This window comes from Ammodytes marinus, assembly GCF_949987685.1.
Source record: "Ammodytes marinus genome assembly, chromosome: 22".
NCBI lineage: Eukaryota > Metazoa > Chordata > Actinopteri > Uranoscopiformes > Ammodytidae > Ammodytes > Ammodytes marinus.
In genome coordinates, this window is record NC_137226.1 from 16312626 (window position 1) to 16329488 (window position 16863).

Genomic DNA, 16863 nt, shown 5'->3' on the forward strand with positions numbered 1-16863 from the left:
CGCCGAGCTCCACATGCGAGGATTTGAATGTTTTTCTCCATTTATGGTCACTGTAGCAGAAGTCCTGGCTGGTTCTCGACTTTTAGAAAGTGCTGTTCGAAACACGCAACTTTCAGAATATGCGGTGATAATCCCGAAGCCCTTCATCTTGGATTACTACTGTATTTTATTCGTCTTGGCATGAATCTTGCGGCTGTTAAACGCTGCAGAATGAGGCCAAAGAAAGGGAAACATGCTGGACCGGTCCAGTGCTGCCTTTCATCAGCTGCCCACTTTAAGTCAAGCTTTTTATATTAATTGTGTGAAGCACTATTGTTGAAGAGGTAATATGAAACATATTAAGTCATGAATATGACTCAATATGCACACACACTCACAAATGATTACCCCTCAAACAATGTCTTTATCAACTTGGTATTTCTGAGATTTCTTTCATGTCTGAATGTGCCTGAGAAACTGAAACTGAAAATGTTGTAAAACAGAATTAGTTTACACCGTATTATGGGAAAATGTTTTCGTTTGTTTCAATAAATTCGTGATTGTAGATGATTTCTACCAGGTATCATTAACTTTAAACATCATCATTTGTCAATAGTTTTCAAACCGAAATAATCTGACTTTTCGGTGGTAAACAAAGTTGACAATTAATATCTTTATCTTCTTAGAAACACCTAATATATTTGATGGCATTGAATGTTTACATAAATGGTTATTTTAAAAGATTATTGGATACTGTAGGTCATTCGATTTCATATTTTTAAAGGATTAAAGTGCTATTGGGAATAATATTTCTCTTATATTGAGAAATCATACATTTTAGCTGAATTTCTCAGGACATCAGCACAAAATTCTTAAACTAAGAGATACAGCACATTAACAGTATGCACTTTTCAACCAATACATACACTGTGTATCTACAGTATGTACTGTGTTCCCATAGACACCAGCCTGTCTTCATGAACCAGCATTTAATTACAATGCTGAGCCTTTCGCAGTCTGTGCCTTACATGTGGATAACCCAATTAAACTTCTATGTTGTGTGGGCTTGAATATTTTATCTAGAGTAGCTGATAAGATTAGCAATGGCTGTGGGAATTCGGTAAGAGTGCACACAAACTTGACTTGAAAGAAAATTGTATTCCTCTGTTAATAAGAAAATGAACAAACCCTAATGATGCCAAACAGGTGTATGCTGCATTCTATGATTGATAAATACAAAGCACTTAATCAATGAAAGGCCCTTTCTTTAAATCAAAGTGCAAAAACTCCACACTAGGCCAACTGTTCTGATTTGGCAAGCAACTGCACATTTCTGCCTCTTATCTTCAGTCAAAGCCTCCCTGAAATAATAAATGAATAAGCCCAAATACTAAGTCATTTACCCAATATGAATATCATGTTCTGATATTGTTGGAGGGTGTTATACAAAGGGAAGACAAGATATGCTCGTAATGTTTTTGTAAACCATTCCGGTTAATCTGAAGTGAAGTGCTTTTAACTGTAAACAAGTCAGTGAATTAAAGCTGGCCTCTGCGGCAGCGACGACAGGTTTAATAAAAGACTGTGTTAAGACTAAAGCCACCAGAGCCTTTACAGTATGGGAGGCTTGGGCTGCAGAGTGGACCACCCTGACTACATTCAACAGCAGCTGATTCACCCGCCGATTATGCTTTTACGATCATGCTCACTTAGAATTAATCTCATAAAGTGTATTTACACTACAGCTATCCTTTATTAGCGATGCAACTCTGTTTTTGGTATTCAGGTTTTGTTATTGTCATTCGAAACCCCCAGCTCAGTCGACTTCTAACCCACTGTGATACCCTCAAACAGCCTCACACTTTCCCCTCTGCTTCACGTTTGTTTCCCACTCTAAGACCCATGTTGCATACCAAGCCACTGGCTGCCCGATTGTAATCTGCCGGTGTGATTTCTTGCATTCTTAAGGTGGAATGTCCAAATCGCTCATCTGCCACAGGCCCCTGCCTGCCTGGAGACTGTAAACACACTGATAGTCCATCTTCACAACACTCTGAATTGTGTATTTGCTCTGAAAAAGGGAAATCATTTATCCTCATTTTGTGTCTTTACTTTATACGTCACACCTTGAAGCTGTTTGGAGTAGAAGTTCAAAATATATTGGGTGCTTACACATTCCTGGTGAATTAGTTGAACCAGAAGGGGGCGTTGTCCTCCTATAAAGAAAGCCCATCCTTCTTCCTATCCATCCTCTTTCCACCTATTAACTGTGGACATTATCTGTAATGTGTTGGCTTCAAAACGTTTTTCAGTTAACAGTATGGGACCAATTACACATATTACACTTAATGGAAAGGAAGTCATTGCTATAATAGTCAATCCAACAGCCAGTCTGTCTGGAATCCTGCTGTTTGGTGTTTTACCAGGAAATTGACTTGCAGAATAACAGGTTGGTGTATTCAGCAAACAAGGCTTTAATGTGTCTTGAACTATTTTCCTCATCAGGATTTCCATTTCAGAGTTGGTCTTGAGGTCCTTGCCCAGGTGAATGTGAACAGTAAAGATGAAACAAGATGTTGCTTAGCAACAAGGAAATATGTTTTTCCAAATGGAAAAAGAAAAATTAAAAATAGAACACACTCAAGGTTATAATTTACTGTGATACACTGACACTGCTGTAGGCACAAGGCCACCACCTGAGTGACATAGTTTAGGGAAAAAAACAATTCCATTGTGTGGATTATGGGTAGTGTAGTAGTAGGCCAACATAAGTTTTAGAATAGGAGAATGGAATCAGACTGAATTGTTTTACAGTGTTGGAGTTCCATCTGATGACGACAAATTCAATTTTCTTAAAAAAAGCTGATGTTTCATTGCCATGCTGCTGGAATGAGTAATAAAGTCCTCTGTAAAGGGAGCATTGATTTTAAAGTGGAGTGTTGTCTCTTTATTTATTTATTTCTCAATTGCATTCATCCTAATTTATTTGCCAGACCCTGAAGGTCTCAGCATGCATCAGAGGTTTCATCGTATCATTCATTCAAGCAGTGCGTGGGTGGCTTTGTGTGCATGTAGGCTATAGTGTACTGCATTAGCATACTTGCGCGAACGCGTGTATGTGTGATAACCCACCTCTCTCAAACCGTCTCTCAGTACAACTACGTCTTGGTCACCATAGTGAGTGTTTTTAAAACAAGGAAAGACATTGGTCGTCATGGCAACTGCAATGCTTCATAGAGCACGATAAGAGAAGAGAGAGTTGGGGAGATGGAAATCAACAGCTCCACAGTTTGTCATATGTCTGCTGCTGTCATGTTTCCATGTACAAAGTATGTAAGAGATTAGGAGACTAGCAAACTGTAAACTACATAAATACACTATATGACTTTCATTCACCCATTCAAAAACACACACACAGAGTCAGTCGACACAAACAGAAACACACTGACGCACACTCGCTCACACACACACACACACACACACACACACACTCACACCTTAAACTTTTTTTCTCACTTTCACTGTGTAGTCGTATGTAGCTTTGGTTTCATTTATTTATATGATTTCCATTAATATCCTTGGCACTTGCTCGACAAAAGGTGGATGCCTTAAAAGGTCACTATACATAAATCCTAAACTGTGCATGGCCAGGTGCCACCATGAGTTTTGAATTTGTTGTAAAAACACGACCTTTAACAGCACATTGCATGGCTCTTTGGAAGGAGATTTCCATATTTTTTGTTGATCATGTAACATACCTTACAAGTAATGTATTTCCAAGCTGCTGCTTCTCTATAAAATGAATGGCTTGTGTAACGCAGTATCTGACCATAAATGGTTTGTATACTACACTACACACTTCCATTGGACTATATTCCATAGCATATTGGGAAAGTCCATCATCATGCCATAATGTTTTATATTATTAACGACAAGTACACAAAATACAGTATGTCATTAAAGGCATAGATTAATTATTTCCACATTTTAAGGAAATCAATTGTGTGGATTCCTCCTCATTCTGTTTCACCTGCCACTCCCATCTGCCCTGTACTCAAATCAGTCCTTGTTTGGTTTATTTTGCCTATGTTTGGACTGCTTGTCTGGTTTTGACCCTTGGCCGCCTAATCGTCATGCAAGCTTTTTATCTTATTTTTGCTAATAAATCATTTAACCTATCAGTTCTGCCTCTGTCATGTGCATTTGGGTTGTATTCCTGTTAGACCAGCTCACTCCAGCCGTGACATATTAAGTTTCTAGGTCGCTGATTCTCTGTGTGAAAGCGTTTGGCCAAAATGTCAAGCTATTTCTTTTCAAATCCAAGGGCTTTATCAGATACTTGTGTGGAAAGTTGAGATTGTGTCCTGGGGATGTCACTTAAATAAAAAGGTCATACAGTGTGAAGTGTGTATGGTTTATTTTGTGGTGACATGTTGGCTACAGACACGCATTCAATTCAACACATATGAAGAGTAAAGTTTGAAACATACAGGCGAGTTATACATAGTAGGCGAATATTTGCATGGGTTTCAGCTTTTCTTAAAACAAAATTCGGATTTAAGCAATCTCAGAGTATTTTTTCTCTCCAGGTACTTGGAAACATTCAAATATAGGCTACTGTATAAAGGAACCAGTTATCTAATCATCCTCTTTGGATCATGAATAACCCTGGATAATGTTTTTTTAATTTGTGTCTTCTAGATATCCGCTTCATAACCATTCAGGTTTATTAAAAGGTACAATATAGATGTTTTCATTCAAATATTGCCATTTTTCAAACAAGTGGAGCTCTCATCTGCCCATTGATTAGTGTATAAAAGCTTTGAAAAAATTTATTTTTCATATATTAAATATCATTCAGTAAAATATGACAAGTACTGTTAGTAAAAAAGAACAAAGCTTATGAATACAAACACTTTCAGACTGCGCACTTCATAACTGACAGATAATTATATTTTCCTCTTCTAAAACGGATGCACTGTATCGCATATAAATAAACTGCTGGAATTCAACTCACACAGCTTGTCAGCGTATATCGCCAGGCCACTCAGGCAAGAAGTATGTGTTGTTTGTAGAGATTGGGCTGAGGAGGACAGAAGAGCCTTGGAGAGTGGGCCTGTTTACAGAGGAACGTTACCCCTCTGTGCAAGGCCTTTCATTTCCTCTATGGAACTCTGATGCTTTCCTTTCTTCTCTCCCCCCTCCTGCTTTGCCTCATACATTTCATCAAAGGGGTCTCAAGGACATGCGCTTCCAAATAAGTTCCATCTCCTAATTCACTTGTTTTTATCTTTAATATCTCATCTCTGTCATCTGCTGTGTTTTCATCAGCCTGTCAGTCAAAATACTCTACCATGGCTATTTACAGGAGTGTGCCGAGATCAGTGTAGAGTTCATTTTCCACATGGTTGCACATCTAAACAGGATGTATCGGTATCAGCCTCTGCAAGAATATGGGAATTATTTTCACTCTGGAGACGATGGTTTGTGTCCCTCCAGAGATGTTAGGAGTCACGTGCTTTTTCCAAGACTGTTTGCTGCATTTTCATCCAGCTGAGCACAGTGCTAAACAATACTTGAAGTCAAATAGTGGGGTATAAACACACACGCCACTTCTCAGTTCAAGGACAGTCGAGTTATTTATAGCTGCAGCTGGCAACTTGTTGCACTGGCAATTCAAACTAGTGAAGCAGTGAGATGGAATAAAAAAAACATATTTTTCTTAGAAGGTCCATTTAAGGTTCTTCTGGAGTTTTTTGACCACATCACATGATCTTCATCTCCAGATAAAGTTAGATTGTTTTGTCATCTTCTGTTTCCAAGGTAAAGAATGAACCAGTTTGGACAAGAAGTCCAGAAGACAATTCAAGCACCCACAGCGGAAAGACACATGACACTGAGCAAATCCAGATGATAATGAAAATCATGTAACCCGAACATTAGGTTTATTAAAAATTAACACTGAAAGTCACTAAATATCTTGTACAAACGTTATTAAAGGATATCAAAAAGAAAAAGAATAACAGAACAGAAAACGTATGCTACTGTTGGACAATAAATCTCCTCCAGCTATTAAAATCTTATTGTCGTCTTTAACAAATTTCGTTTGTATAGCGTAATTGTTTTGTTTTTTTCAAAATGCATTTCGCTTGACAAAGTTAGCCTATAGTTATAGATATGGTCAATGGACAATGTTTTTAATAACTTTTTTGCTATTAAACTAATAAAATTCTACTTTGAAAGCCTATTTAATAGTTTCATAAAGCATTAAATAGAAGGTCCTCGTTCAGAGCAGTCTTTGAATCTGTAATGTTCTAGGTCTGTATTGATTAATGGTTAGTGAGGTGTTGACCCAGAGATCTAGCGCGTGCTTAGATGATCATGGGCGGGATCAAAGAGAACCGGAAACAGGCAGATGAACATTCTAAAAGAAAGAAAGAAAAAGAAAGAAAGAAAAAGAAAGAAGGTAGGCCTAAAGTAAAAAATGGGGTTTAGTTGGTAAAGGACGTTAAATAACTGTATGTTACTTAAGTCAGAAGGGGTGTGTTCGTAATTTTGTAAAACAGCAACGTGAGCTTTGCAGAGTAGTTTTCTGTCTTGTCATTTAGCAGAAGGTGAGCTGTTGCTAGCTTAAATCAGAAAGACTGGCAGGGAAAACATTCCTTTCCGAATTGTTGAGTGTATAGGCTTCTTTATATGTCCATGGTATAGGCCTACTACTATCACTATCATGTGGACATTTATGCTTTTTTTAAATTGTAATTATTACTATTATCATTTGTTTTAGCATTTGTGTGTGTCTGGATAGTGTTTTGCCACGAAACTGTAGAGGGCGCCAGGCCAGGACTTGGCAAGAAGCGAGTGAAGCCAAGCTCCTGCACGTGAACACTTTCTGAGTAACCAAGTAACTGAGTAACAGGATATCTAAATAAGGATTCAAATGATCTCCAAATTACGTAACAATGTACCATAGATGTACAGAAAAACTCTTATTGTTATGAGTTTATTGTCATAATGTGAATTTCTATTTTGACTGTGTTTTGTTTGTTATAGAACAGGGCTATAGTAGTTGCTCAGTAATTTAATTGGAGTTGAGAAAAGACTTACCAGGCTGTCTGCACTCTAGCCATTCATGAGTCCTAACGTCAATTTGTTGTTATGTAAGAGTCGACACATCTTGAATGTAATTGCTGTACAAGAGGACCTCCTGCTCCTCTGGTTTTGTCAATGACTGCCCCATCTACATTCTATTGATGAGGGAGATGAGAACTGTTGGAGCCACTCGGCACGTGGCAAGTTGCAGTCACACATCTTTTTGCCTGGTAGTGCATGTGTCACATCTACCCAGGAGCAAAGACCCTGCTGGCAATGAGAACTGTATGGGATCAAACATATGTGCTGTTATATACCAAACAGTGATTTCTTTATCCATCCCCACTGTCTGAATAGAGTTGCCTTTTTGGTCGCTGAACTCACCTAATGCAGTTTCCCTTTCCAACAAAGCCACGATACGATGGAAATAGACAAGTGGGCCCTCTTTGCCCAGTACCCTCTTTACTATGCCCTGAAACCACTTTGCAGCAACTTTTCAGAGCTTCACAATATGGCAGGAAATTGGGGAGAGGACAAACAAGCTAGCATTGTCACTTAACCTGAAACTGCTTTCCTCTGTGTTTTCATCGGATCCGGTTGCTGTGAAAGAAGACAACGTCCAGGATTTGAAACGAACACATGTGCTAAATATGTTTCAATCCTCATCATTACAAGTTGCTTCATATTTACGCCTGTAAATGGTCATGAAATCTGCGCCTTCAGGCATGTATGTACGGAGATTGTTATTAAAACACGTGTGTAGGAAGCGTGTACGGAGATGGATAGGTTCTGTTTTGAAACGCTGTTTAAAATCCAAACGTAGCCTAGGTAACTACTGACTTCATCTTGGGGCGCAGAGCTACATACAGAGTGGACAGAATGAATGGAAGTGTGATGAACGAGCTATAAATGGATATTCACTGTATGTAACGATTCAGTCTAATTAGCTACGTATCTGAAAATGTGTTGAATAAACTTCAGCCTGACGTGTGCTTGCATCAGTGAGCAGGAGGAGAGAAATAATGATGTTATATACTGTTTATATTTAGAGAGCAGCCTCATTTTGTCATGTTACAAGCTGATGAGAAAGCTGCTCAAAGAGCATTGAAATGTAATGTTTAAAGTTTGTAAGATATTTAAAAATTAATAAATAGGTAGATAAATAGATGTTATATACCATAATGAGTCCTAGATCATTTCGGCAGCACCCTGAAAACAGCTAAGGAAAAGTTAAAGAGCTTTAAATGACCAACACTTTTGTGTACCAACAGACATTACCCTTAAGTCTTCTGGCCCTGTTCATCCATGTCTCTCTACTGTGCATTGTGAGAGAGACTTCTCAGCAATTAACACAGTAAGTGATTTTAAGCCATCATGCAAGGGAACACAGTGTGCTGATTTTCTGTAGATGTTTCTTGTGCTGTATTTATATATGGTAATACAAGTTTATTTCTATTTCAGATTTTTAAAAAATTACATAAGAAATAAACTTGAAGGAGAGGACCTTGCTGCACGCAGAAGATCCTTTTTAAATGGACGTGCCCCTGAAACATACTCTACCTACCATACAGGTAGGTAGTGTTTTTCTCTGTTGTTTTTCAACACAGCCATAAATAATTAAATCTTGGGCTGCATACCCTCGACCGGCGAGGGGTCCACGCATACCAGAACTATAAAAATCGAATCATTTTATGTTCTCCATGTCAACTTTATAAGGGTACGATCCTGTATGTCAGTGTTGTATAGGGGTGGGAAAAAAAATCGATTTTCCGATTAATATCGATTCTCTCTCGAACGATTCTAAATCGATTCAGAAAAGTTAATAATCGATTTTTTTTTTTTATATAATTTTTTTTTTTTTATAATTTTTTTTTTTTTTTTTTTTTTTAAATACTAATACTTCCTGCGCCATTGCGCATGCACACCACACATGTGCGAGTTGTTTCCAAAGTGGCTTCAAAAGGGCTGAGAGCAGCTAACCCATGACCTGCACCGGCTTTATCTCTGTTTACGTTTTTGTATGAGAGCTGAATTCCAAGCCATACTTTTTGTACAATGTGTTGAAATGACATAGAAAATAATAGATAATAGAATATAAATCCTATATAAACATGATTTACGAGATTAGAAATAAAATAAAACTGAATCGGTTTAGTTTTTACATACTTCCATATTGTGTTGAAATGAAAGCTGCATTGATTATTGCACTGGTCATAGAAAGTCATATTTGTGACAAAAAGCTTTTTCTCTAATATAATATTAGAGAAGGTAATTCATCTGTTGATTGTATTTAATGGTCATCACATAAGTAGGAAGTGATTAGCAAACTCTGAGTAGCAAACTCAGATGTGCATATAAATATATTTTTGAAATTCACACATGGGTATGTACATAAAAAATGTTTTGCATTGAGATGCATTGAAAATCGATTTTGAATCGAATCGTTGACCTCCGAATCGGAATCGAATCGAATCGTGAGGTGCCAAGAGATTCCCACCCCTAGTGTTGTAGCTGTTTCTTATGCTGCCCCCAAGTGGACAAACAAATCAAGCTTTGAATTTGTTGCACAGCAAACACTTAAGGCTAGATAGACTATTGACCAACTGGTGCATCAAATTGCGAGTATGGCCCTTTTGCAGGCACAATTAAAGGTCAAAGCCCCAGCAGCATTCATAAACACTGTAGACTAGAGTGAGGCAATCTTATCTCCACATCCTCTCAGCTTTATTGTGTGTTTGTGTTTGTGTTTGTGTTTGTGTTTGCATGCGTGCGTCACAGCAAGACTGTCAGCTTATCTTTGACAATGCTGAATCACCTTCTGTAAATCATTTTGAGTTGAGTTTTTTCTGTTCAGTTTATAACTGAATGGGAGAACCACTGTTTGTAAAACTTTTTTAAACAGACAGAATTCATACTGCAGTGTTGGGAAAACAGGGATTGTCCTTCAGTCTCCCAATGGTTAGGGTAAGGAGTAGCGCTGTGGCTCCTTTTCCTGGTCATTATGGGATTCTAGCCTCTAGTAATTATCTGCCTGATAGCTGGGCCACTCCTTTCTGCTTCACCCCAACTAAAGAAAGCACCTTGTTTTTGTGTCTTCTCCCTGAGTTAGCAATCTATTTATATTATCAGGTTTTACTCGGTGTGAGGTGTCCTTATCTAGTACTGTGTCAGAACTGTGTGATGGTTTTACATTTTCTTTTTCAGGCTGTAAAGGGGAACATTTGAAAGGTGCACTTTTAGTTTTTCATTCAAATTGGGCCTGAAAATGCTGCTTGACTGCTGAAATAGTGAGCTGCGACAGCGCCAAGAATCCAGTACTGTCAGAACTGGGTTAAAGGGAATTTTAACATGATAATGAAACTTAGCCATGAGGTGAGAGACAGAAATAGAACATGTGTGCAGGATATTTTTTGCAACATAGATATGTTGTTTCATCATAAAAGGATCGATTTGATTAGGAATTACAAATACTGTAGAAAGATCTTCGGGGTTCATTGGCCACTAGGGTGTCCTTGTTTATGAAATCAAGCACCCTTATTGATAATTTATGGATTAGCATATACAGTATGTTGTTATTGCCATTTGTTGTATTTACATTAAGTATAAACTTCTCTTAGTGATTGTGAGAACGAGCTCAACCAGAAACATGGATGTACCGATCATGTTTTTGGCTCCTGGTCTTTTAAAACTGATCTTCTTTTAAAGTTGAGCTCAAGATGAGATATTTATTTCATTGTAATTTAAATATATATATAAATAATACAGCTGCACAAGGCATACTACAGTACGTCTTCAGAAAGCCTACTTTTAAATAGTAGAGTAATTTGAATATCTTTGACAGCTGAGTTGTTCTACTGTACTTTCACAAAGAATAACCTGCATCACAAGTTTTCTTTTGCATATATTCCTAAACAATTACCAGGGGACGAAGAGGAGTTTCAGTGTGGATCTGCTGTGTCAGGAAGCTTCAGATACATTTCCAAAACCTCTTTACATCTGCAGTGCAAAACGTTTATGTGCAGTATCAACCATTGATAGCACTTAACAATAACAATAAGGATGACATTCAATTTCCTATCTGTTTTAAATGATGTTGTTACAGTTTTCACTAATGGGTAATAAGTGTAGTGTGCCTTCTCTCCGATTACAGCTACAACAGTCTTGAAAACCAGACAGGATATTTGAGCCTGTTCTTTTTATTGTTTTTGAGACTAATTTACATGCATAAGGAATAAGGTTGACATCAAACATAACCCTGGGCACAAAATAATGGCATATTCCTTAGAATGCCAATTGAACCATAGGTGGCAAATTATTTTCAGAAGTTGGATATAAATTATACGTTGCTGTGCGGCCTGGAGATTGTCTCTATGTAAATGTGACATTTGATAGTCAGGCTGAAGGCCTCTGTATCAATCCCCATGGTTATTATTTGAAACTTTGAACACAGCTAAGTGCTTCTGTGGAACATTACGCGCCCAATGATAACGCTCGCATTGATGTCAACACATGGACTCAGTTAGAAAAGATGTGGGATATATCTCAGTTTTTAATTACAAGTGCACAACTGGTTTCTTTCATCTTACAAGTCACATAAATAATGAAAAAAAAACTATAACAATTACAGTATCTTCTAGATGCTTTTGGGTTCTGTACACACCTAAGACAGCAGTGCTTAAGGCAATTTACCATATGTTTAAACTTTAGAGTATTAAAGTACAGCAATAAAGAACATTCCTGGAATGTGACATGTTGGGATGGCCCTTCATCAGTTTAGAGAAGAATGGTAAAACTGTTCTCTTGTGAGCATAAACATTCTTTAAACCTTTGCTTTGGTTCCTTGAGTAAAGGATCTTGAAGTACACACGTCCTGGGCAAACACAGGGGGACACTGCAAAACATTGAATGTCAACAGAGCAGTTTGGTTTTTATTACAAGGTTTGTTTGAAGAACAGGCATTGACAACTCTGGGGATTTGTTTAATGGTTGACTTGGATAAGGGACAGTGGATCTACTGTTATAATAGTCCTTTAATCTTTTTTTTTTTTTTTTTTTTTTTTTTTTTTCTTTTTTCTTTTTTTTTTTAACCACTGCTGACACAGAACAGTTAAATACGTGGGCCGGAGCATGTCCCAATATCCCCCTACAGATAAGATACAAAGAGGAAACTATGACTCTTCTCCTTCAATACCAATAGATGCTTTGATTTTTTGCATGCTAATAGGACTGCTTGCTTTTTGCTTGATTTTCAGAGGCCTAAGGCCATCTGGTTTATTTACTTTATTTAAATAGAGGAAAAAGAACATCACCACATTGATTCATCATGAAACATCTCATATCCCACTACTATTCAGGATTATTTCCATCAATATGAGCTCAAAAGTTCAGGTGAAATCAATTATTAAGGTTGAAGTGACAGCTTCATTTACCTCCTCCAAAGGAACGAGATATTGCACTTGTGACCTTTTTGATGGAAAACGATCATATGAACATAAGCAAAAACACATTCCACATGATATCAGTCACATTTTGTCCATTTCAAGCCAATGCTTATGCTTGAAACATACATGAGAGATTGTTATCGGACAATAGCGTGGCTCTTCCCTAGCTGCTGATCTTGGTCAGCATCTTGTTGATGGCCTGTTTGACATGTGTGGTTGAGCTGCGGCGTCTGGCCTTGCCCTGCACGGCCTTCCGACGCCTCACCTCACGGCACAGCTCGTGGAATGCCTCAGCCACAGAGCCGCCCTCGTTGGCACATGCTGAACATTCGTAAAAGGCACACGCCATTTCAGCTGCCAACCGCTCCCCTTCTTCTGTGCCGACTTGCCGGACGTGGTCAAGATCTGACTTGTTGCCAACGAGGACCAGGGGGACGTTTTTTGGCCTCTTCACTTCCTCTAGGAGACTTCGCAGTGGCCCCACCTCCTCGAAGCTTCCCCGGTCTGTGATGTCATACACGATGATAAATCCATCACCCCAACGCATATGACTCTCCTTCTGCTGTATATCCTCCTGAGATGGAGATGAAGACACATAATTCAGTGATGAGCTCTCAATTGTCTAACTTCACTTTGGAAGATTCTCAAAGGAATACCTCCATTTTCGGAAATATTCACTTGCTGATAATTAGGCGGGAAGATCAATACGACATATTTCTTTTATTTTTGGTATTTTAACCTTTGTATGACAGTTGAGAGGAGAGAGTAAAGCGTTGAAATAGGAAGAGGGAGGGGGATGACATGCAGTTAAGGTCCCCGGGTCGTACTTGAACCCGAGACCACTCAGCAAGGACTGAGACAGCATTTGTATACTTTACAGACTTTCGAACTTGGTATTTATGACCTTGGAAGTAGACTCCACCTCCACAAATCATGATGGAGTTGGCACAATGCTTTGATACAGTCTGATTCAGAGGCCTTACATCCAACACAGTCATGTCTGGAAACTGCCAGACCTCATCCTAATGCCAGCAGAAAATAAAATTACAATGTAATGCGAGAGATGACTTGGCTGAAGTGTGGCAGGAGAAATCAGCGCCAGCTGAAACACCTACGCAGCACTGCAGCATATTTATCTTTAGCCAGAGGACTTCGGCAAGCTCTCCCTCATGGCCAGGACCACGCAATGCTTCTGTCAGACTGCAGGAAATCACCATGTTAAGTTTCCATTCAGTTTCATATCTTCTCCTACAATTCTTCAAACAAATGTCTTTCCAAAATAAGGCTCAAATATATTCTACAAACGGCGGCAAGGCCAACACAATTCAACTAGATTTGCATTGGAAAAAAGTGAAGCCAACCCACTTTTTAACTCTTTATACTCGTCTGAAGCGTTGAAAATATCCGTGGTTTTGAGGTGTTTTGCAGCTCTTCCTCTAGCCTGGCCCCGCCCGCCTACATACTTCCGCTTTTCCCTTGAGTTTCCCATTTCCCTTCAGTAGTCAGTTTGGGTCCGCGGTATATTCGTGTGTTTTATCAGCCAGATTTTTTGGCTGTCCAATCAGTGTACAGAGGGAGTGGCTGAGAACAATGACGTGTGCCAGTTTCAGTTGTAATCAGAAGCCGGAGCACCAAACGTTATGCGATTGGTTGGCAGATCCAGAGTGGCACTGAGCAGATCCAATAGTTTTTAACTTCAACAGACACCCGCCTTTAAGTGAGTTAACGTTTGTCAATTGAGCGATTCCAGACCTTCTGTCAAATGAAATGAAGTACGATGGTCTGGTAGAACCAGGTAACTCTTCCTCCATTGTGCCTTCTGATTTTCTTTAATCATGTATACATTATTATATTAGAAATGGATTAATTTTCGTTTTCTATTGTAAAAAGCCTGTCATCAGGATAGATTCATGTATTATCTTTTTTTTGTTATTGCTATCCCATCTATTTTAAAATGTACACATATGTTAGTGAAAGTACACAGAATATTTGTGTCAATAGATATTTTACATTGTTCCTAAACTTTGTTTACTAACAGTCTAACTAGAACCCCTTATTAAAGCTGAACTAGGAAGGAGTTTTGGTTTGGTGACATCTTAAGGCCAAAATACAACTGTCGTGAACAAAACTCCCTTCAGAAATGTGTCAATTAAATGCTTTCTTACTAATTTATCCAGATACATAACTCTGGAATGGACATAAATGAATGTATTGTTAATGTAAATGTTTATACATTCGGCATATAATTAAAGCATTTAAAGCATGTAATCATACTTAACTTTTACTGTTTTGAAGTTATTAACGCCGCTCGCTCCCGAGTCCCGCAGATATACAGCACAGGGAAGTCTTATATTCAGTCTGGGTCAGCCCTGTGTTCCCACAGCCCTATGTTACCACAGCCCTATGTTCCCACATTTCCTAAGGATTATTTTTCACTGAAAAATGTGAAAAGCAGGCCCTACATTCCAACAGCCCTATGTTGCACCATTTCTAAGACTGTCCACCCCTCAGAATTAGGCCCTTCCCACAGCCCTATGGTCCTGAAAATGGAGATTAGGTTGAGGCATCACAGCTGAGTGGTTAGGGTTAAGGCCAGGACACACTGGTCCGACTACCGACCGTCGACCGAAAATGGACTCTGCCGATTCAGGCAGCTCCAGTCTGCCCGTCGCGGCCAAAAAAGTGCCAAGAACACACCGAGCCGACTACTGACTTTCCGTACGCTCTGCGCTTGCGCGGGACGTAATGTCTCCATAACAGCAGGCGGCGCTAATCTGTATTGTGGCCCAAAAAAATACGGAAGCCGGAAATGATGGGACAGCTCTCTAGACCATAAACATAGATATAAATACGTATTTATATCTATGGACCATAAAGAGCGCCATTTTTATCAGTGTCGAGCATGGTGTCGAGCAGTCAAGAAGTGTTGATGCATGCGAGTACTCGCTGAACGAAACAAACAAACGCATTAAAACAATGGCTAGCGATGTGATACTGTTGTCAGCTGTTGTGCTACCCGCCTCACTTCCGGGCTTCACTGATTCGCTAGCCCTCCACCAATCAAATTGCTCCGACTGAAAGACTGCATGACGCCAATGTTCAATCGGCTGAAAAGAAGCCCGACGACATCTATGACGGCCGAAGTCACCGAACACACCAAACAGATTTGTGTCCCCGCCCCCTCCAGACTCTCCGACCATGTCTGATGGCCGATTATCGGGCCGGTGTGTCCTGGCCTTTAGGGTGAGGGGACAGGGACAAGGACAGGGAGAGGTTAGAATAGGAGTGATTACGACACACACAGATATACTTTTCTCTATTATATGTTAGATAACTTGAAATGTGGGACCATCGGGCTGTGGGAAGATAGATACACTCCTGTGGGAACATAAGGCCTAATTTTGAATAAACTCTTAGAAATGTGGGAACATAGGGCTGTAGGAATATAGGGCTGTGGGATCATAGGACTGTGGGAACATAGGCACGTACCCATTCAGTCATTGTTTAAGGGAGTGTTGTATTAAGGAACGGCGGTTAAAAATTCCAGTCTCAACAATGTTTCCTTACACACAAATATAACTTGAGGGTCTATAGCCCTTTGTTTGCATGTAGAGTAACTTGTGTTTATATGTGTTACATTATTCAGCTATTGCCCTGATGTCTTTAGGCTGTGGCCGAGTGGCTAACGCTGATGCTTACAATGCTAATGTTAGTTGATATAGCTGTGTAAGGCTCCAAACTTATAAAACTATAAGATCGAACAGAAAGAAGATACTTTTGGTGTAAAGTCGATTTATTCATTTGTATGCATGCCTGATACATAAATTTGATTACACGACTTTAGGCACCTGCTGCAGCTGCTAACTAGCTCGGCGTCGGACCATAGACTGTAGGTTGGTGTTGCAGCCCACTGTTGAATGAGCTCTCTCCAACGTGTGAAAGCCTGTCCAACAGTTACCGTAGTCCGGCTTCTTGCTCGGTCACTTTCTCTGTTTTTGTCCCTGGCTTCCTCTGTTACTGTTCTCCTCTGTCTCCATTGTACCCGATCTACGCTGGATCAACACAGCTTAAGGCTGGTGTGTGAATTAACGTTGCTAGTGCCGTAAAGCACTGTGCATTCTGGTGAGAGTACCGCAGCCCAACTAGTGCCTAAAGCAGGCAACCGGGGCGCTCCGGGAATGGTTCAGACACCATTCTCCCTGTTTACACAAGTTTGACTATTAGACTGACTTTGAAATGTTTCATTAAGGTAGAAAAGTTACCTATTGCTTTGAGTACACTCCTGTGAGAATCATTCCTTTCCTGTGTACAGTATCGTAGGGATGAGTTGAAATTGGTTGTAGGGAACTCG

General features: G+C 39.4%; 1 protein-coding gene and 1 long non-coding RNA gene across 3 annotated transcripts in view; one reads left to right on the plus strand and one right to left on the minus strand.

Annotated features, from left to right (window-relative positions):
- Positions 1 to 6409: 6409 nt before the first annotated feature.
- Positions 6410 to 8643, plus strand: LOC307268669. The gene is made up of 3 exons (XR_013845470.1): positions 6410 to 6445; positions 8343 to 8425; positions 8533 to 8643. It is a non-coding gene; the product is annotated as an uncharacterized lncRNA (long non-coding RNA).
- Positions 8644 to 11609: 2966 nt separating this feature from the next.
- Positions 11610 to 16863, minus strand: part of rerg (RAS-like, estrogen-regulated, growth inhibitor) — a 44462-nt gene continuing 39208 nt past the window's right edge. For both annotated transcript variants that reach the window (XM_080051400.1, XM_080051399.1), the window contains exon 5: positions 11610 to 13086. In XM_080051400.1, the coding sequence (XP_079907526.1) occupies positions 12676 to 13086 (411 nt within the window). In that variant the 3' untranslated portion in view covers positions 11610 to 12675. The remainder of the gene's footprint in view (positions 13087 to 16863) is intronic.